The sequence below is a fragment of the Balaenoptera physalus genome (assembly GCF_965194825.1).
Source record: "Balaenoptera physalus genome assembly, chromosome: 7".
Taxonomy (NCBI): domain Eukaryota; kingdom Metazoa; phylum Chordata; class Mammalia; order Artiodactyla; family Balaenopteridae; genus Balaenoptera; species Balaenoptera physalus.
This window is the reverse complement of record NC_138886.1, coordinates 55,704,764-55,724,411: the sequence shown is the minus strand read 5'-3', so window position 1 is coordinate 55,724,411 and position 19,648 is coordinate 55,704,764. Positions and strand designations below refer to the sequence as shown.

At 37.6% G+C, this 19,648-nt stretch overlaps 1 protein-coding gene across 1 annotated transcript in view; it reads left to right on the top strand.

Annotated features, from left to right (window-relative positions):
* The first annotated feature begins 1,694 nt into the window (after positions 1 to 1,694).
* The window catches only part of INSL6 (insulin like 6), a 31,059-nt gene continuing 13,105 nt past the window's right edge, over positions 1,695 to 19,648 (top strand). Inside the window, exon 1 of the mRNA XM_082471116.1 lies at positions 1,695 to 18,926. Coding sequence (XP_082327242.1) covers positions 18,653 to 18,926 — 274 coding nt within the window. The 5' untranslated portion in view covers positions 1,695 to 18,652. The remainder of the gene's footprint in view (positions 18,927 to 19,648) is intronic.

The window sequence follows — 19,648 nt, the reverse complement described above, 5'->3', positions numbered from 1 at the left end:
TGTGACCCTTTCTCTTCTTGTAGGGACATCAGTCATACTGGATTAAGAACCCACCTTTATGACCTCATTTAAACTTAATTACCTCCTGATAAGCCCCATCTCCCAAAACAATCACATCCTAAGGTATTGGGGGTTTGGGCTACAACAAATGAATCTGGGGAGGGGGTGAACACAATTAAGTCCATTAACACTGCAAGAGACACTGGGAAATCATTTCTATCACCAACAGCCTCAAGAGTTGAAATAATTAAGGGAGAAGAGGCTAAAAAGGAGATTGAGTCAGCCAACCTAACTAAAGTTTTGCTCATGCTTGCTGCTCTGATACCACCAATCACCCATTCAAAGACATTAACCTGCATCTACTTACCTTCACTGTTATGGTTAACTCCAACTGGAGCTGGATTCAAGGGGTACAATGGCAACAAAAAAGGGGTGTTGGAATCCAATAGACATGCAGAAATCCCAGATCCAGAACTTACCAGCTATATTCATTGGCACATTTATACTTTCTCTTTAAATAGTTTTTTGGTTTCTTTTTTTTTTACTTCAAATCTTTTATTTATTTATTTATTTATTTTAATTGGGGTATAGTTGTTTTACAATGTTGTGTTAGTTTCTACCGTACAACGAAGTGGAGTTCCCTGTGCTATACAGCAGGTTCTCCTTAGTTATCTATTTTATACATATTAGTATTTAAGTACATGCAAAGCACTTTTAGCTGTACCCCAAAGGGCCATGAATCCTGAATTTCTCAGTGACCCTTAACTAGAAGGTAAGCACATATATTGCACATGGGCAAGTCAACGTTACACTGGAAAGTTCCTTCATCTCTCTTAACTTGATTCCTGTCTTTGTAAAGCAGGAAAAATGAACATATCAGTGGTCAGTGGTGAGGACTCCATAATACCACCCTTGTAGAGTAACCACAAACCATTTAAGCACTCATTATATGTGTTCTTTTCCTCTTCTCAATTCCAACCTATGGTCTGCTTAGGATGCTTTATGATCCATTTAACTCTCATTCATCAAGGCAGTCAGGCCTCAGGAAATATGTCTAAACAGTTTATGAGCCCCTTGAGTTGAAAATCTTATATTCATTTTTTAAAAAAATTTTATTTATTTATTTATTTATTTTTGGCTGTGTTGGGTCTTCGTTTCTGTGCGAGGGCTTTCTCCAGTTGCGGCAAGTGGGGGCCACTCTTCATCACGGTGCGCAGGCCTCTCACTATCGTGGCCTCTCTTGTTGCGGAGCACAGGTTCCAGACGCGCAGGCTCAGTAATTGTGGCTCACGGGCCCAGCTGCTCTGCGGCATGTGGGATCCTCCCAGACCAGGGCTCGAATCCGTGTCCCCTGCATTGGCAGGCAGATTCTCAACCATTGTGCCACCAGGGAAGCCCCTATTCATATTCTTTTCATCTCCTATGACAGTGCCTATTATGTACTAGGTACACCACAAATGATAGTCTGAACAAATAATTCTTTGCTGCTTTGATCAATTATTTCTTACACAGATGAGTTGATACTAGTTTCTCTTGCCAGAGCTGAAAGAATTTCAAAGTAAAAAATAAAAGTAACTGAAAAAAATTATGCTACATTGAAAAGAAAATAATGAGCATTATCTTTCCTGGTTGCAGAAGAAACAAGATGTGTCTTCAGATAAAGATGTGAAAAAATACATAAAAACATGAAAAAAAAAAAAACATGAAATATACATGAAAAAACATAAATGTATAAAAACATAAAATAAGTTATAGCTATCATGTTGTTTTCAATTTAAGGACTTCAGTATATTTGTAAAGTATTTTTCTATTTTTGCACTGCATTATTTCAGCTAAGGAAAATTAAGGATATTTTACAAAATGTCCTTTAATAATAGAAAACAGAGCAAAATGGCAGAGTTGGAAGCTACAAGATCTTGTTCCCCTGTGTGGAAATTGGTAGAACTTCAGAAAAATTCTGGAAAACCATGAAAAAAATTGGATTAGAGTAACTTAACAAAAGCCCCAAAATATAAAGCCACCTTCATAACAGTAGGGAAGATTTGTAATGTTTTAATTGCCCTTACCCAACCCTTACATGGAGTGCTAGTGTTGGTCTGGAAAAGGAGGCAGTCCAGTAACTCTTTCCCTCTCTTGAACCAGAGTGAAGAGCAGACATTATTTATAAATTATCGTGTATGTCTGACAGCTATCTGAAGGACTCACATTTGTTTAACCGAACTCAGATCTCAGGTGGGAAAATAGAAGGCACTGCTCAAGAAAGCTGCAATGAGACTACAGACCCACAGACAAGTGGGGCAAGAGATTATGAGCAGAGACACACAACAGACAAACTCAGGCCCCGACAAGAAGTGGGACAAGACTGTTTAGGAAATTAATAAATTTCAAAGCAGCTGTGTATACAAAGGAATTAAGAAAAGCACAGGAAGACCAAAGCAAGACACAGGCTTATAAGAGACCTGAAAAGAACAACCTTTCACCTTTGGCTGATCTCTAGGCTCAGAGCAAGTCTGGCTCATTGGTGAAGGACTGCACCAGTATGGAGACAACCTGCAAAAACTGGTAGAGGTGACTGTATTTCCAACTGTCTCATTTCCAACCAAAAATCACAATGCATATAAAGAAAGAGGAAAACAGACCATTCAAGGGAACAATATAAATAGACAGAAAACAACCCCAAGAAAGCCCAGACATTGGATGTACTAGGCAAACACTTTAATAAAACTGTCTTAAGTAGGCTGAAAGAACTAAAGGAATATATCTGCAAAGATCTAAAGGAAATTAATAAATTGATATGTGAACAAAATGAGAATATCAACAAAGAAATAGAAATTATTAAAAGGAGCCAAACAAATATATTAATGAAGATGAATTTATTATTCTGGAGCTGAAAAATAAATTACTAAATTGAAAAGTTACTAGAGGGGATCAACAGCAGTTTAGAACAGTCAGAAGAAATAATTAGGAAACTTGAAGAAAGGACAATTGAAATAACTAAGTCTGAGAAACAGAACTATAAAAAATGAAGAAAAATAAACAGACCCCAAGGGACTTTTGGGGCACCATTAACTGGCCATTATACACATTATGGGAATCTCACAAGGAGGAGAAAGAGGGAGATGGGGAAGATAAATTACTTGAAAAAATAATGGCCAAAACTTCCTAAATTTGATGAAAGACAAAAATGTATAACTCAAGAAGCTCAACAAACTCCAAGTTGGATAAATACAAAGTAAACCAAACAGACACATTATAAGCAAAGCAAAAAACAAAAGACAAAGGTGAGGAAAGAATCTTTAAAGAAGCAAGAGAGAAGCTATTTATCATATACAAGTGCTCCTCAATTACTTTATCATCTGATTTCTCAGTGACAACCGTGGAGTCCAGAAGGCAGTGGGACGACACGTTTAAAGTGCTGAAAGATAAAAGTCACCAACCAAGAATTCTATATCTAGCAACAGTCCTTCAAAAGTAAAAGACATCTCGGATAAGCAAAAGTTGAGGGAGTTTATCACCACCATGCCTGCCCTAAAAGAAATGGTAAAGGGAGTCCTTAAGGTTGAAATAAAAGCGTTATGCTATGGTCTGAATGTTTGTGTGTCCTCAAAATTGATATGTTGAAAGCTTGATGTCCTATGATGGTATTAGGAGGTAAGGCCTTTAGTAGGTGCTTAGATCATGATGGGGGAGCGCTCATGAATGGGAATTAACGTTTTTATAAAAGAGACCCCAGAGAGCTCCCTACTGCCTTCCACTATATGAGGACACAGCGAGGAGTTGACAGTCTGAAACTCGGAAGACAGCCTACACCAGAATTCAGCGATGCTAGCACCCTGATCTCAGACTTCTGGCCTCTGAAACTGCGAGAAAGAAATGTTTATTGTTTATAAGCCACCCAGCCTATAGTATTTTGTTATGGCAGACTGAACAGACTGAGACTCTATACTAATATCAGATTAAATAGACCCCCTAGTCAAAAGCTGTTACAAGTGACAATGAAACTGTTATATATTAATAAATGGGCATATTCGTTCAGAATATATGACAGTTACAAACATATATATAACATTCTCCAGAGCTCCAAAATATATGAAGCAAACATGGACAGAATTCAATGGAGAAGTATATAGCTCTACCACACAAGTTGGAGATTTCCATTTTTGTTGCAAAGATCAACAAAATTGACAAACATTTAGCTGGTTAATTAATGAAGACAGAGAAGACTCTATTGACAAAAATCAGAAATGAAACCAGGGACAATACTGCTGATTGTAAAGAAGTAAAAGATATTATAACAGAATACTATTAACTATTGTATGTACACAAAAGGAATAAGGAGATGAAATGGATATATTCCTAGAAAGAAACTATCTACCAAGAATGAATCATGGGGCTTCCTTGGTGGTGCAGTGGTTGGGAGTCTGCCTGCTAGTGCAGGGGACACGGGTTTGGGCCCTGGTCTGGGAGGATCCCACATGCCGCGGAGCGACTGGGCCCGTGAGCCACAGCTGCTGAGCCTGCGCGTCTGGAGGCTGTGCTCCGCAGCGGGGGAGGCCGCGATAGTGGGAGGCTCGCACACCGCGATGAAGAGTGGCCCCCGCTTGCCGCAACTAGAGAAAGCCCTCGCAGAGACGAAGACCCAACACAGCCAAAAAATAAAAATTAATTAATTAATTAAAAAAAAAAAAGAATGAATCCTGAAGAAATACAAAATCTAAATAACTCTGTACTTAGTAAGGAGATTGAATCAGTAATCAAACACCTGCCAACAAAGAAAAGCCCAGGGCAAGATGGTTTCACTGGTGAATTCTACCAAACGTTTAAAGAAGAATTAAAACCAATCCTTCTCAAACTCATAGAAAAAAATTGAAGAGGTAGAACACTTCCTAACTCATTCTCAGGGCCAAAATAACCGTAATACCAAAGCCAGACAAAGACACTACATAGAAAAGGAAACTACAGGCCAATATCCTTTATGAATATTGATGCCAAAATCCTTGACAAAAAACAGAAAACTGAATTCAACAGAATATTAAAAAGATGATACACCGTGACTAAGCGAAATTTAATCTTGGAATGCAAGAATAGGTTAACATACAAAAATCAATTAATGTATTACACCACATTAATAGAATGATGGAAGAAAAAACATGTAATAAAAGAATGACAAAATTCAACACCATTTCATGATTAAAAAACAACCAACAAACTAGGAATAGAAATACTCCTTTTCAACATGATAAAGTCTGTGTATGGAAAACCCACACTTAACATCATTCTCAGTGATGAAGGACTGAAAGCTTATTCCCTAAGATCAGTAACAAGACAAAGATGCTCGCTTTCACACCTTCAATTCAATGTAGTAGCCAGAGAAACTAGACAAGAAAAATTTTAAAAGGCATGCAAATTGTAAAAGAAGTAAAATATTCTCTGCCTGAAGATGATATACTCTTACATGTAGAAACAGCTAGAGATTCCACAAAACAACTTTTAGAACTAATAAACAATTTCAGTAAAGTAGGATACAAAATTAACATGTAAAAATTGGGTGTATTTATATACACTAACAACGAACATCCATAAATGAAATGGAGCATCTACAAGAGCATCAAAAACAATAAAATACTTAGGAGTAGAGTTAAACTAGGAGAAACCTACAAAACATTGGTAAAAGCAATTAAAGAAGGCATAAATAAATGGAAACACATACTACATTCATGATTGGAAGATTTAATATTGTTACAAGGTAAATACTACCCAAAGTGATCTACATTTTCAAAGCCATTCCTATTTAAATGCCAATGACTTTTTTTTTTTGCAGAAATAGAACAAGGATCAATAAGAAAAAAATCTTTTTTCCTTAAAAAGGAAGAAAGTTGGCAGACTCGACTTCCTGATTTTGAACCGTGTACAAAGCTCTAGTTACAGTAATAAAAACAGTGAGGTATTGGCATAAGGACAGTCATGTAAATCAATGGAACAGAACAGAGTGCCCAGAAAAATACTTGCATTTTTGGTCAAATGGTTTTTGACAACAGTGTCAAGACATTTAATGGGGAAATGACAATCTTTTCAACAAGTGGTGCCGAGAAAACTGATTATCCACCTGCAGAAGAAGGACTTGGATGCTGACATCACAGGATATGCAAAAGTTAACTAAATGTAACAAAATTTAACTCTAAATGTAAAAGCTAAAAATAATCTTCTAATTAGTTCTAATTTTTCTTCTAATTCTTAGAAGAAAACATAGGGAAAATCTTCTTGACATCAGATGAGGCAATGATTTAATAAATATGACACCAAAAGCACAGGCAACAAAAGAAAGATATGATGGACTTCGTCAAAATTTAAAACATTTGTATATCAAAAGACACTATCATAAGGGACTTCCCTGGTGACACAGTGGTTAAGAATCCGCCTGCCAATGCAGGGTACACAGGTTCGAGCCCTGGTCCAGAAAGATCGCACATGCTGTGGAGCAACTAAGCCCATGCACCACAACTACTGAGCCTGTGCTCTAGAGCCTGCGAGCCACAACTACTGAGCCCATGTGCCACAACTGCTGAAGCCTGCATGCCTAGAGCCCATGCTCCGCAACAAGAGAAGCCACCACAATGAGAAGCCCATGCACCGCAATGAAGAGTAGCTCCCGCTCTCTGCAACTAGAGAAAGCCCAGGCACAGCAACAAAGATCCAACGCAGCCAAAAATAAATAAATAAATAAATAAAATAAAATATTAAGAAAAAAAAGACACTATCATAAGAGTGAAAGGAAACTCACAACATGGGAGAAAACAATATTAAATCAAATACAAGGTAAAAGTTTAATATCCAGAACATATAAAATAGAAAACAATGTTTAGAAAGAATTTTTAGCATGATATGAACAGACACCTGGAAATTCATTTTTAAAATAATCAATTACTTTGTAGAACAGTAGTGCACGTGGAATGTTCTCCAAAATCAGTTAACCCATAAAAATACCTTCAAAACCTCAGTTTTGAAAAGACCCTCCCAAACTACTTGTCTTAATGAAAAATGCACCTAGAATGACTACTACAACCACCCCATTCTGTAGCTCTAGACAGGTATTATGTGGAGTTACACAATGCCCAGTATTTGATGAATGATGACTACGTCTTCCTCCAATTACGAGGGACCTAGATCATATCTTTTTTATTGGAATCTAAGAGTATTTACTAGTTTATTTCAAAAGTACCATAACTTCTGGACTTCCCTCATGGCAGAGTGGTTAAAAATCCACCTGCCAATGCAGGGGACACGGGTTTGAGCCCTGGTCTGGGAAGATCTCACATGCCGCGGAGCAACTAAGCCCACGCGCCACAATTACTGAGCCTGCGTCTAGAGCCCACGAGCCACAACTACTGAGCCCACGTGCTGCAACTACTGAAGCCCACGCGCCCAGAGCCCGTGTTCCACAACAAGAGAAGCCACCACAGTGAGAAGCCTGCACACTGCAATGAAGAGCAGCTCCCGCTCGCCACAACTAGAGAAAGCCCGCACGCAGCAACGAAGACCCAATGCAGCCAAAAATAAATAAATAAAATAAATAAATTTATTTAAAAAAAAGTTACAAAACATTTTAAAAAAATCCAAAAAATACCATAACTTCCATCAAGCCCTCAGGCTTACCTCAGTGGATCTTGACTAGATTTTGAACACAAATTAATCAGGTTTATAGATATGTGGGCCTATTTGCATTCAAAAGTTTATGTATACTTTGAGAGTCATTTAATGAGCCCATTGCACCCCAAACCCTATTGACTTGCTTAAAAATTTAAACAGTGATACAAACTTCGGATCACAAAATACAACAAACATAGAATACCATAAATCCATCATAAAGATATAAATTTTTGCACACGAACATGTGTTACCAACCTATTCTTCCTGGGATTGTGAAATTCTATTGCTTTTCCTTGTCTTTTGGTTGTGAGTGTGTGTGTGTGTGTGTGTGTGTGTGTGTATGTCCTCCAGTCTCTACAGATAATAATTTCAAATTAAAAAGTTCAGATAGCTGGTAACAATTTAATCACCTAGGGAAGTTAGAAGAAAATAAGAAATTGGTATAAAGTGAGAGTCTGATCACCTACCACGGTAAGAAGATCTTCCAAGACTTAAAAGGCAACCCTACCTGTGACAAATCTGTACTATACACTATGTAAATGGCTAACAAGTCAATTGCAAACCAACTGAACATACAAATCTTAGTGCTGGTGCTGAAATCTCTTCAGGATAGTCATTATGATCTCAAAGTTTGTTTCAAAATTTGCAAGCATCAAGTGTCAATCAAAACTGAAGATGAAACACTACTGAATGTTGAATTCTCATGCTTTAGGTGTACTTCCTTTTTAGAGTTTTTGGTTCTCTGCTATTTTTACTGTACTGTTTCATTTAAATTTCCTACACGCGAACTTCGTTTGTGCAATTGAAATAAAACTGCAGTATATACATGTTAAAAAAAAAAAAAAAAGGCAACCCTAGAGGTCCATGTGTTTTCTTAATCCTTGTCAGAATCTCTAGAAAGCTGAAGTTCCCTCCAGTCTTAAGATCCTGGTCCTCTGCAATAATGAATAAGAAAATCTGAGTAAACTTTAAACACTGTACAAACTAAAAGTGATATTTTGGAAATTTTAATACTTTTCACATAACTTGGTTCAAACAATCAGTTTTCTTTCTTTTGTGAACAATTTTCCAACCACCCATCATAATACTATAGATGGATACACAAGGCACTACAGAAATCAATCTAATTATAGTCTTTTAATGCTTTGAAGAAGAAATACAAATAAATTCAGGGATACTTTGGAAAAATAATAGGTTATACAGCAAGTGCTAACTGAGATAATCTCAAGCTGATGAGCTTACAGGTCAGCTTTATTTTTATTTTAACTATATTTTCTATAATGACCATGCCATACCTTTACATGAGAAAATGACATTAAAAATTACAAATATTTAAGTAAGTACAAAAATAGTTGTGGAGGAGGAAAGGAAGAAGAAGAGGTAAATTAAAATTTTAAAACAAGCGAGGAGTAGAAAAACACTGAGAGCATGGAAGGAAATGGGATGTGGGGAGGAGAGGGGTAGAGGGCGAACAAGATCTGAGAGAGAAAATTCTTTGGAAGCTGTTGGGGAAAGGGTTGGGACCACTGACTCAAGAGCTGAGTGATAGCCCAAGGGTTTTAAAAGCTACCTGGAGCCAGGGAGGAAAAATATTCGGAAGCTCAGGACAGGCATACAGGCGAAGGCCGTAGCAATAGCAGCTGCAGTCACCAGAAAAAACTGAACTGGCAGAGTAGGAGAGACCAGATCCAGGATGTGGAGCCTATTTTTTTTCTCCTGCTAGGAATCTGGCTGCTGCTGAGCCAACTCTCTAGAGAAAGCACGACCCAGTGGGTGAGTGATGAAAGGTAAAGTTATGTGACTTCAAATTCCTAGAATCCGTGATGGTTATATGTGAGAAATGCCACAAGAGAATTTCCAACATCCAGGAAGAGCTGCTACTTGGACCTGAAACCCCTGCAGGTGAAAGCTGTTGCCCCTGCTGGTCCATAACCCCCATTGGTTGCCATCAGGCTGCCAACCAACTGGAATGGCAATATGCAAAACCAGCTCAAGACCTCATTAGCTGCCTGCGCTCAGCTCCACCCTGCGGATGCAGATGGAAGTAATCTATCAAATAATCTGAGGGAGAGTCGAAAGTACCACGAGACCAGCATTAATGCAGTCTTGGGATGAGTCCAGAGAGGGACTGGGTGGAGGAGGCAGAAGTTGGTAATGTAATGCTTCAACTCTAAGTAAGCTAAGTTTAGCTATTGGGACACTTGCTGATTCTGTTTCATATTTAATTACACTGAGGCAATGGTTACCTTTTGATCTATGCAAAATTTTATAATTTTCCTGATTCTGCTTGACATGAATATTTTTCCACACCTCCCATCTCTCTTTTTTAATTTAACAGAAATCTTGTTATCCTCCATCAATAAACATGCAGAAACCTTAAATACAATGTCAGAAAGCATTCCTAATTTGCCACAGGAGCTGAAGACAACACTGTCTGAAAGGCAGCCGTCTTTGATGGAGGTACTACTTTCCGAACAAAAGGAAAAGGAAGCAATCAATATAATTAACTTATGCTGTGAAAAATGTTGTAACAACGACAACAAAAACCTTTTCTTAAAATATGCACAATATAGAGTAATTATTGATTTCTCATTTACCTTCGTGTATATTCTCAATGATGCGCTTACCAATGTCCAAATCAGTCACCATTGATTATTAGAACATGAGAAATCATTACTAGTGTTTACATTTTTCAAGTGTCCTGGAACAATATTGTCTTCCCACATCATAATTTCTCTCAAAAATTAATCCTTTTCCTGCTAAAGAAGTCTCTGTCTTTTTTATTAATGGTATAATTGCATCAATTACTTTTTTATCTTATTAACTTTATAATGATTTTAAAAGCTTTACTATTTAGCTGACATAATAACATTTTATACACACCTAACACCAGGTACATACAAAAGTAATAAAAAATTTTAATTGATCTTGTCAATATAGACTATGTGAACATTAAACCACAAACCTTGCAATTTTCTACTGGAGCCACAGCAGGTATTTTTTTTTGTTTTTTGTTTTTTGTCTTGTTGAAATAATGTTTGAAAACAGTCAGATTCAACACCAGATACATTTGGATTTTTGTGCCCAAATGAACTCAATTGTTTTTCAAGTTACAGTACTTTCATGCTTCTAAGAGATTCAAGTAAATATTTTTAAGTGACATAAATGAACAGTCATATAGAGAACTGAAAAGATAAGTCAATGGTTTTTTTTAGAAAAGAACTAGATTGGTAAAAAAAAAAAATGCATTCAGGTTCACCATTTTAGAATTTATGGAACATTTACGTAAGCAAAATAAACTGTGAAATGATATGAACATTTGTTAGAATGGTAAACCAGCATGGTATCATCTTAGTATTTAGTCAGCTTCTTTAACCTACATATCAATACATTGTTAGCTAGCATTTGTAGAGAAAATGTACTTATAACAAGTTAATCTCCTCCATCAAATGTCTGGAGATGAAGAATTACAGAAGATGAAGACAGCATTTCCTATACTGCAAATCCCCAGACATGGCTAATCATAACCAAACCTCTGAAGTTCATCATGTCCTCCCCAAGGCCACCTCCCAAAGAGCTCCTTCTCATTAGGGAAGCAGAAACCAACAGAATGTAACTCTTCAGGGAGAAAGTCAACATTTTCCAGGAGTTACACTTTCATCATGAAATCTTTGTTGCTGATTTTAACACTTCCATTCATATCTTACTTATTCCCCAGCACATTGCTCATTGTCAATTCCAGAACTCCATTTGCTCTGAGGTCTGCTCCCCACCCCACTAGTTCTCACATCATACTTGAATAACACTGAAGTCTTTCACCATCATCTGGTGACCCAGTTAAGTTTCGTCTTCCAGTACATACCACTACTCCTAGCCTATCTCTTCTTCCATTTTAGATGGAAAAGTATCCCCCAAATGTAACCTCTTCACCTGCCTGTATAAGTTATGACCCAAGCCTTTCTTATTCCTAAAAGACTGTGTCTATGTGTAACAGGTATGAATTTGCAAGCACAGTCTCTAGTGTGAAACAAATACCCAACTACTTTATTCTTAACAAATTGATATGTTTAAATCCTGTCACTGAATTGGGAATTTAGCATCAGACATTATTCTAATGGAACTTTCCCATTAAGCTGTACTTGAAACTCATGGTCTTAGCACCAAAGCATTAAGTCTCCAGGACCCATAGTTTCAACAGCTACCACCATGACACCTACTATCCTAGCCTGCATTGTCCCCTCAATTCAGGTCTTGCCTCCCTCGCTGGGGGTCAGCAGAACTTTGCCAAGTGTAGTTGTTTTTCTACTCAGGGTCCTGTTTCCCTAGGTATACCATACGGCCATCCCTTCTGATGCTTCTCCTCTCCAGGTCACTGCCACTGAGCACTGAACAGAAATAATCCTTTATTTCAGGACTCCAGACCTTCAACCTCTTTCCAGTATAAGGAAAATCTCCCCTCCCACCCCCCACCATCTCTCCCTCTTCCTCCCCATATCCATTTCTCTCTTACTTGTCCACTGGGGACACTTGCATAATTTTGGCCTCTTCCAGTATTTAGGGGTCATGGTAAGAGCAACTTTAAGCAACTTCTGCTTTCTGCCCTGAAAAAGTCCATCAAGTAGGGAAACACTTAGGCTCTGGATACATGGTTTAAATTTGTGGGGTGATGGTGTGAGAGGCCAAATGGAAAAATATACGGAGAAAATGTAATGTCTCAATTAATTATTTTGCCACACTCTTTGACTTTGCATATTATCAACCTTTCCTCCTGCATGGGAATCTTCCTCTGTTTCTAATATTTTTCAATAAACAAATAAAACTGTCTTTGCATCAACTCTTCCTCTGCCAAATCAATAGAACTGCTCCTAGTTCTTTACCCCTCATTCCCTCTGGGACCCACTATGAACTGTTCCCTACCTGACTCTTATCCTGTTAGATTCCACACTGGCCTCCAATCACAAAATTTAATCTTAACTCTTTTCTCTTTTACTTCTCTTTCATATTTTGCTCCATTGATGACCCCATCTTCTAAAAATTCTCTTCCTTTTTGCTTTTCTGAAATGACATCATTCTGATTACATCCTCTTTAATTCTTATCTTTTCTCCTTCTTTATCTCTTTTCTTGCTTCTTACCACATGAAATTCCCTCTTCTTTGCTGCCTTGAAACTGTATGCCTGTCCATCAGTCAGAGAGTTGACTTAATTTTATTTCTTTAACTCACAACTCTTTTGCTGTTGACTTCCAAATCTGGACTTCCAGGTTAGACATCTTAGCATACTTCCAACCCCACATTTCCATTTGCTTTATTAAGGGAATTCCTTGAATATTTAACAGTTATCTAAAATTCATCATGTCTAAAACCTTACTGTGGGATTAAATTCCCCTCATGATTTTCCTCAGTGTCATCAGCTTTTCATTCTCTACAACTCAAAGCCCTGGTCTCTCTGACATACAGATGGCCAATAGGCAAATGAAAAGATTTTCAACATTGCTAATTAATAGAGAAATGCCAATCAAAACTACAAGGAGGTACCACCTCACACCAATCAGAATGGTCATCATTAAAAAGTCTACAAATAACAAATGCCGGAGAGGGTGTGGAGAAAAGGGAACCCTCCTACACTGTTGGTGGGAAAGTAAGTTGGTGTAGCCACTATGGAAAATAGTATGGAGGTGCCTCAAAAAACTAAAAATAGAATTACCATATGATCCAGCAATCCTACTCCTGGGCAGATATCTAGACAAATCTATAATTCAAAAAGATACATGTACCCCTATGTTCATAGCAGCAGTATTTACAATAGCCAAGACCTGGAAACAACCTAAATGTCCATCCATGAATGGATAAAGAAGATGTGGTACATATATACAATGGAATACTACTCAGCCATAAAAAAGAACTAAATAATGTCATTTGCAGCAACATGGATGAAACTAGAGATTATCGTACTAAGTGAAGTAAGTCAGAAAGAGAAAGACAAATGCCATATAATATCACTCATATGTGGAATCTAAAATATGACACAAACGAACCTATCTATGAAACAGAGACAGACTCACAGACATAGAGAACAGACTCGTGGTTGCCAAAGGGGAAGAGAGGTGGGGAGGGGATGGACTGGGAGTTTGGGGTTAGGAGATGCAAACTATTATGTATAGAATGGATAAACAACAAGGTCCTACTGTATAGCACAGGGAATTATATTAGATATCCTGAGATAAACCATAATGGAAAAGAATATAAGAAAGAATGTATATATATTTTTATCTATATGTATAACTGAGTCACTTTGCTGTACAGTAGAAATTAACACAACATTGTAAGTCAACTGTACTTCAATTTTTAAAAAGCCCTGGTCTTCTTAAATTTTTCTCTCTCTCCCATATCCAGCTTACATATAATGAGTCACCAAATCCAATGACGGTTCATTTAAAAATCACTTTTATGGGTCCTTTTTGTTTATTCCCACTCCTTCCATACTACTGCTGGCTCTTGACAATTCACAGATCAAAAATGTGGACTTCTAGTTGGTTTCTCCATTTTCAATCCTTCTCCTTCCACTTCTGTATACACTAGAGTCAAGTTACTTACTTTAAGCTTCAATTTCCATCTTGTCCATACATTATCCACAAATTATTTTATAACCTTCTACTCTCCATAGGATAAAAAGAATAAAATCCATACTCCTTAGTCTGAATTTTAAAGTCCCCTTTGTCTGCTAGCAATATTCCATCTTCTACTAATCCCTAACATCAGTATTATAGGTTATTTTCCCTAGAATATGCCTTGCTTACTTGTTTCCATGCCTTTGCACCTGCCATCCTCTCTTCTTCCTGAAATTTCAACCCTGCTTTTGTACTACCTACCTCGCCATCAAAGCCTGGTTAAGTTCTGTCTCCTAGATGAAGTCTTCCAAGACCACTGCAGCTGATACCAGTCTCCCCCTTCTATAAATTATTTTACTTAAATTTTCCACAATTCATTTCAATATTTAACCAATGATGTTTTTACTCCATTATGTTTTCTACATAATTAGAATAAGAAGTCTAAGCTTCTGGTGCTTAAAGATATTTCACTTATTTCATTTATATCTCCTAAACACAAAAGACTTTTTTCCCCAACTGACTTAATGGAAAATCTCTTCTTGTAGGACTGGACCATGCCTATATTGACTGCATACTATCCTTTATGTACTAGAAATAAAAAGATGAAAAATGATTTAAAATGCATTTCTCAAACTCTTGCCAAATTAACAGTCTGGTATCTGATATACAAAAGAATACAACATTTATTTTAAAGAACATTTAACCTATTATCTCAGTTGATTCTCACATTCCAACAAAATAGAGATGGCAATAATTATAACAGCTAATACTTATTATTATGTGTCAGGCATTGTATTTTCTCATTTATTATCTCGTGTGTTATTTAGTATATTATCTCATATAATCCTTTAACAGCACCGTCAGAAGGTACTATTATTATCTACCTTCAACCTATACCACATGTTCTTATATTAATGACACACATAAGTAAATTGGGGTATAAGATTTCTGTAAAAGTTTGTACAGCTACCTACTCTTGTGGCTGGGACCAGCCTCTGAGTGTCTTTATTACCAATGGAGTGAACTTTTAAACTCATTCTGAGGCAATTACTTTAGTGTGTGTGTGTACACTTTTTTTTTTTTTTTGTCCAAATTATTATTTCCTCTAATTTAAGGTTTTGGTCTAAAAAGATTTGCTTTGATATTATGGCACCATGTACTGCCATCACCAAACCAGATTCTTTGTTTTTGTAATTTTTTTGACAAATTATGGCTATATAAAGTAGGTTAAGAGTTTGGGCTCCAGAGACAGACTGACTATTTTTAATCAGCCTTCTGCCCCTTGCTTGCCCTCTCATTTCAGGCAAGTTTCTTAATCTCTCTAAGATGAGCTCCCTCATCTATAAACTAGAAATAATTGCAATACTATTTGATATGATTACTACAGGATTAAATAGGGTAAAATGTGTACAAGCACTTAGAGCAATGCTTGACATACAGTAATCACACAACAAATGATGTGTTATTATTATCACTCTTTCAAAAGCAACAGTACTATTATTACTATTTCTGCACTATCTGTATGTACAGACTTGGTGTAAACATCAAGAATAAAGTGTTAACAAGACCAATATTATAGTGGGGAAGACAGACAATAAACTGAACAGAAAGCAAAAAAGTAAATAAAAGAGATATTACCTATTACCTGTTTTATAATCAAGTGTTAATTATAGTTACTATAATTAATTGTACCTACAATTAATATCGTTAAGCTAAAAATTTTAAGGACTCAACCATGGGAATCCTAGTTCCCATATCAAGATATCAACATAAAATGCTAAAATAACTTGAAAAACAAATATTCCAGTATAATTACTAACAATTCCATATTTTTCTTGCATAAATGGAATTTTCATTTATAAATACTCAAATATGGCTTATTGGGCAGCTCCAATTTTATGACAATGTTCTGGAATAAGGTAGCTAGGACAGGATACTAACAAATAAGTCAGGAATTCATTCAGTAATAATAGTAACTTATTCATTCAAAATAAGCCATTTCACTAATAATTTGTTCATTTCAATAAATTCATTGACTCTTGATAACAAGAAGTCGTAGTAGTAGTTAAGAATGTGTTCATTCATTCAATAAATGTTTATTAAGGGTCTACTTAGCAGGTATTGTCCCAGGCACTGGATATTATCAATAAATATGAAGCAAAAATAGTTCCAGCCCTTAATGAGCTTACAACTAGTAGAGAAGAGATAATTACGTGATTTTTAAAAAAATTCACCATAGTGCAATAAAGAATAATTATGACATAAGTATGAAATAGGGTATAAAGGAACAAGTAGTCAATTCTCAGGGAGTTTATTCATTTATTCATTCACCAAATATTATATGATTATTGATATTATTAACATTTTACTTATTATTTGTTCATATTATTATAATTGTTTACATTAAATTATTACTAAGAACTTACTATGACACTGTTAACAATGTCTTTGTCTTTAAAGGCAAAGATGATACCAAAGTGAACAAAATAAACAAAAATCCCTGTCTGCATGGAGCTTACATTCGGTAGGAGGAGACAGATAGAAAATATGGAGAAGTAAAATATATAGCATGTCAGTCTTTAATGAATGGTATGAAGAAGTACAAAGGAGGGTGAGAATATAGAGAGTACAAAGAGAATGGGAGTATAAATTTGCTTGGTTCTGACATATATTCCTTGAGAGGTGTTTTTTTGTTTGGTTTTGGGTTTTTTTTGCTTTTAAAAAAATCTTCCTCTCAGTATAATGATAATTTTCCTTTCTCACAGGGTTTCCCAGATAGAGTTCTGCCTAGGACTCATGGCCACTATAGTTTGGACATGAATTGTTTCTCAAAGTAGGTGATGAAATTGTGCTAATCAAATTACATCAATCTTTAAAAAAATCCGACTGCCAGTTAATGTAACAGCACTCATGGATGCCCCTGGGAAGCAGGGCAAAGCTGGGCAAACAGAAAATGGAGAAAAAGGCATAGAGGCAGAAGGCAGAAAGGAGAAGGGGAAAAAAATAACATTGTAAAGGAAAGAGGTGAGAATAGCGTTGACAATTGGGGGAGCCTCTGAGGCTTTGGCATCCTGAAGTTGACTACTCCTGAGACGGCCCCTGACTGCCCCCTTGTGGCTGCTAGGACACCCTTCAGCGACGACACACTAATAAAATAAAATTTCATTGAAAATGACAAAGCAACCTATAGCGATTATGCTGCACTTCCCTGCCCCTTCCCCCTTAATTTAGCGAAATGCTGATATTCTTAGAAGACAAATCCTCTACAAGGCCCTGTCACACCATCAACTAAAATTGCAGCCAAGATAGACCTGAAGGGGGCACTCTCAGGCCCTGCCATGCATCATCAATTGCCCCACAAAGGAAGAGACAGTTGCCTACATATCCAAGAGGACGGCGCCTCTACTTATAATCCAGCAGGAAGAAAAAAAGCTTCTCTTCGGCCCACATATCCCAGCCAATCGGAGACTAAGCAGCCCAGCCAAGAAGACCCCATACTTTGGACTCCCAGCTTCCTCAGTGGACTCTTTGGTTATCACAACCCCTCCCACCTTCCCCCCCTTTTCTCTATAAAAGCAAGTTCCCTTCCTCGTTTTCTGGATTTGCATACGGCCCGTCATGGTTCACATGTCCTGAATTGCATTCCTCTGGCTATTCCTGAATAAACTCACTTTTGCTGATAAAATAACCGGCTAGTACTAAACTTGACACTAATAATTTGGCAATGGACAATCCTCTATAATCTATAAACAAAAGAACTAGATTATCCCAAGTCCTCTCTTTGTTCTGGAGATTGAGGCTAAGGCCCATTTCTCCCTGCAGAACTGGTAGGAATTTCCTCAGAAAGCTTTGCATCTGACTTTAAAACGTGCACACATGTTTCGACATATTTGATTGCCAACTATGCGTCAGGCCCTGAGGTACAATGGAAAGCAAGAACAGACGCCGGCGTGGCCTTCATGAAACCCGGGGATTAGGGGAAGAAATTATCAAACAGGCGCACAAATAAATGTGAGGAAACCTACCGAGATAAACGCCATGAAGAAAATGAAAGGTTCCTCAAAGGAAGCGACGTCCCAACAGGCAAAAGAGGCGGGAAACGCATTCCACTAGAGGGATGCGTTAAATACGGCCCCATATTTCATTTGATGAGTCTCCCTAGTGAGGATGGCAAGAAAAACTAATCAGTCATTTTAAGAATTAACAGCCAGCCACCTGGGACGGCCTGAGAGCCCCGTGCAACGCGGAAAGTTTAGGCGCCAGCGCCACTCACCTAGTCTTGAAGTTCTCGCGAGGTCCGCACGCGAAAATGGGAGGGTCGCCAGGTGCGCACGCGCAGCGGTGGGGCAGAAGGCAGTTAGGGCTCTCGGTGGACCTGTCTGTATTGGCGGTCCAGGGATGCCGCGGCTCCTCTGCTTGTGTGTCGGGCTCCTGCTGGTTCGGGTCTCCCGTGAGCTGAACGACATTAGTCGAGCCAGGAAATTGTGTGGCAGGCATCTACTGCAAGAAATAGTAAAACTCTGTGGCAGTGTTAACTGGAGCCACATTGAGGAGGAAAAGCCTTTCACACAGCTGCTTTCCCAGGCCTCGGAGAAGGTTGAAACCTTCATCCCTGACTGGTTGGAAAGCTCCCAAACCACTTTCCCGGTCTGGAGGAGAGCGACAAACCCAGGTAAAAATGTAAACCAAAGGCATGTTTTTTCATCTGTGTACATTTCTTATTCCCAAATTTGCTCTGCCAGGCATGGAACTTATACAGGAAATGGAATTTGTGCCTAATACATATACAAAACATCTATGAAGTTTTTTTTTTTTGTAACTTGGAGGAAAGAAGTGTACACATGTAAGTCTACACATCTGTATACGAATGCTGCTGTTTCCCTCGCTTTCCCTTTCTGCAGTGCCCTTGTCACCTGGCAAACTCCATTTTGTCCTTCAAAGCCTGATTTAGGTATCATTTTCCCTGTGAACTCATCACTGACCATTTCATAGCTACTCACTCCAGTCTCAATTCTACCGCAATATCTAACACATAATTCTATTTAACTATTTATATTTAACTATAATATTTAACTGTAATCAGGACCTGCTACATAATTGGCCCGGCCTAGTGCAAATAAAAATGCAGGGCCCCTTGTTCGAAAAGCAGGAAAAACCGTTAAAGGTACTAAAATATATAGCTTTTTACCTTTCTTGTGCGTATCTCCTCTTCTCAAACACATGGTCCTCTGTCCCATCAGACTTCACATACAAGTCAAAAGATAAAATTATTGAGAATTTCAAGACTGGGACAACAGAGCATTAAACAAAATGCAGGGTCTTTCTAAGCACTAGGCTTGTGCTACTGGCAAGTCTCAATCTCTTAAGGCCAGCCCTGTATGCCATACCATGTTA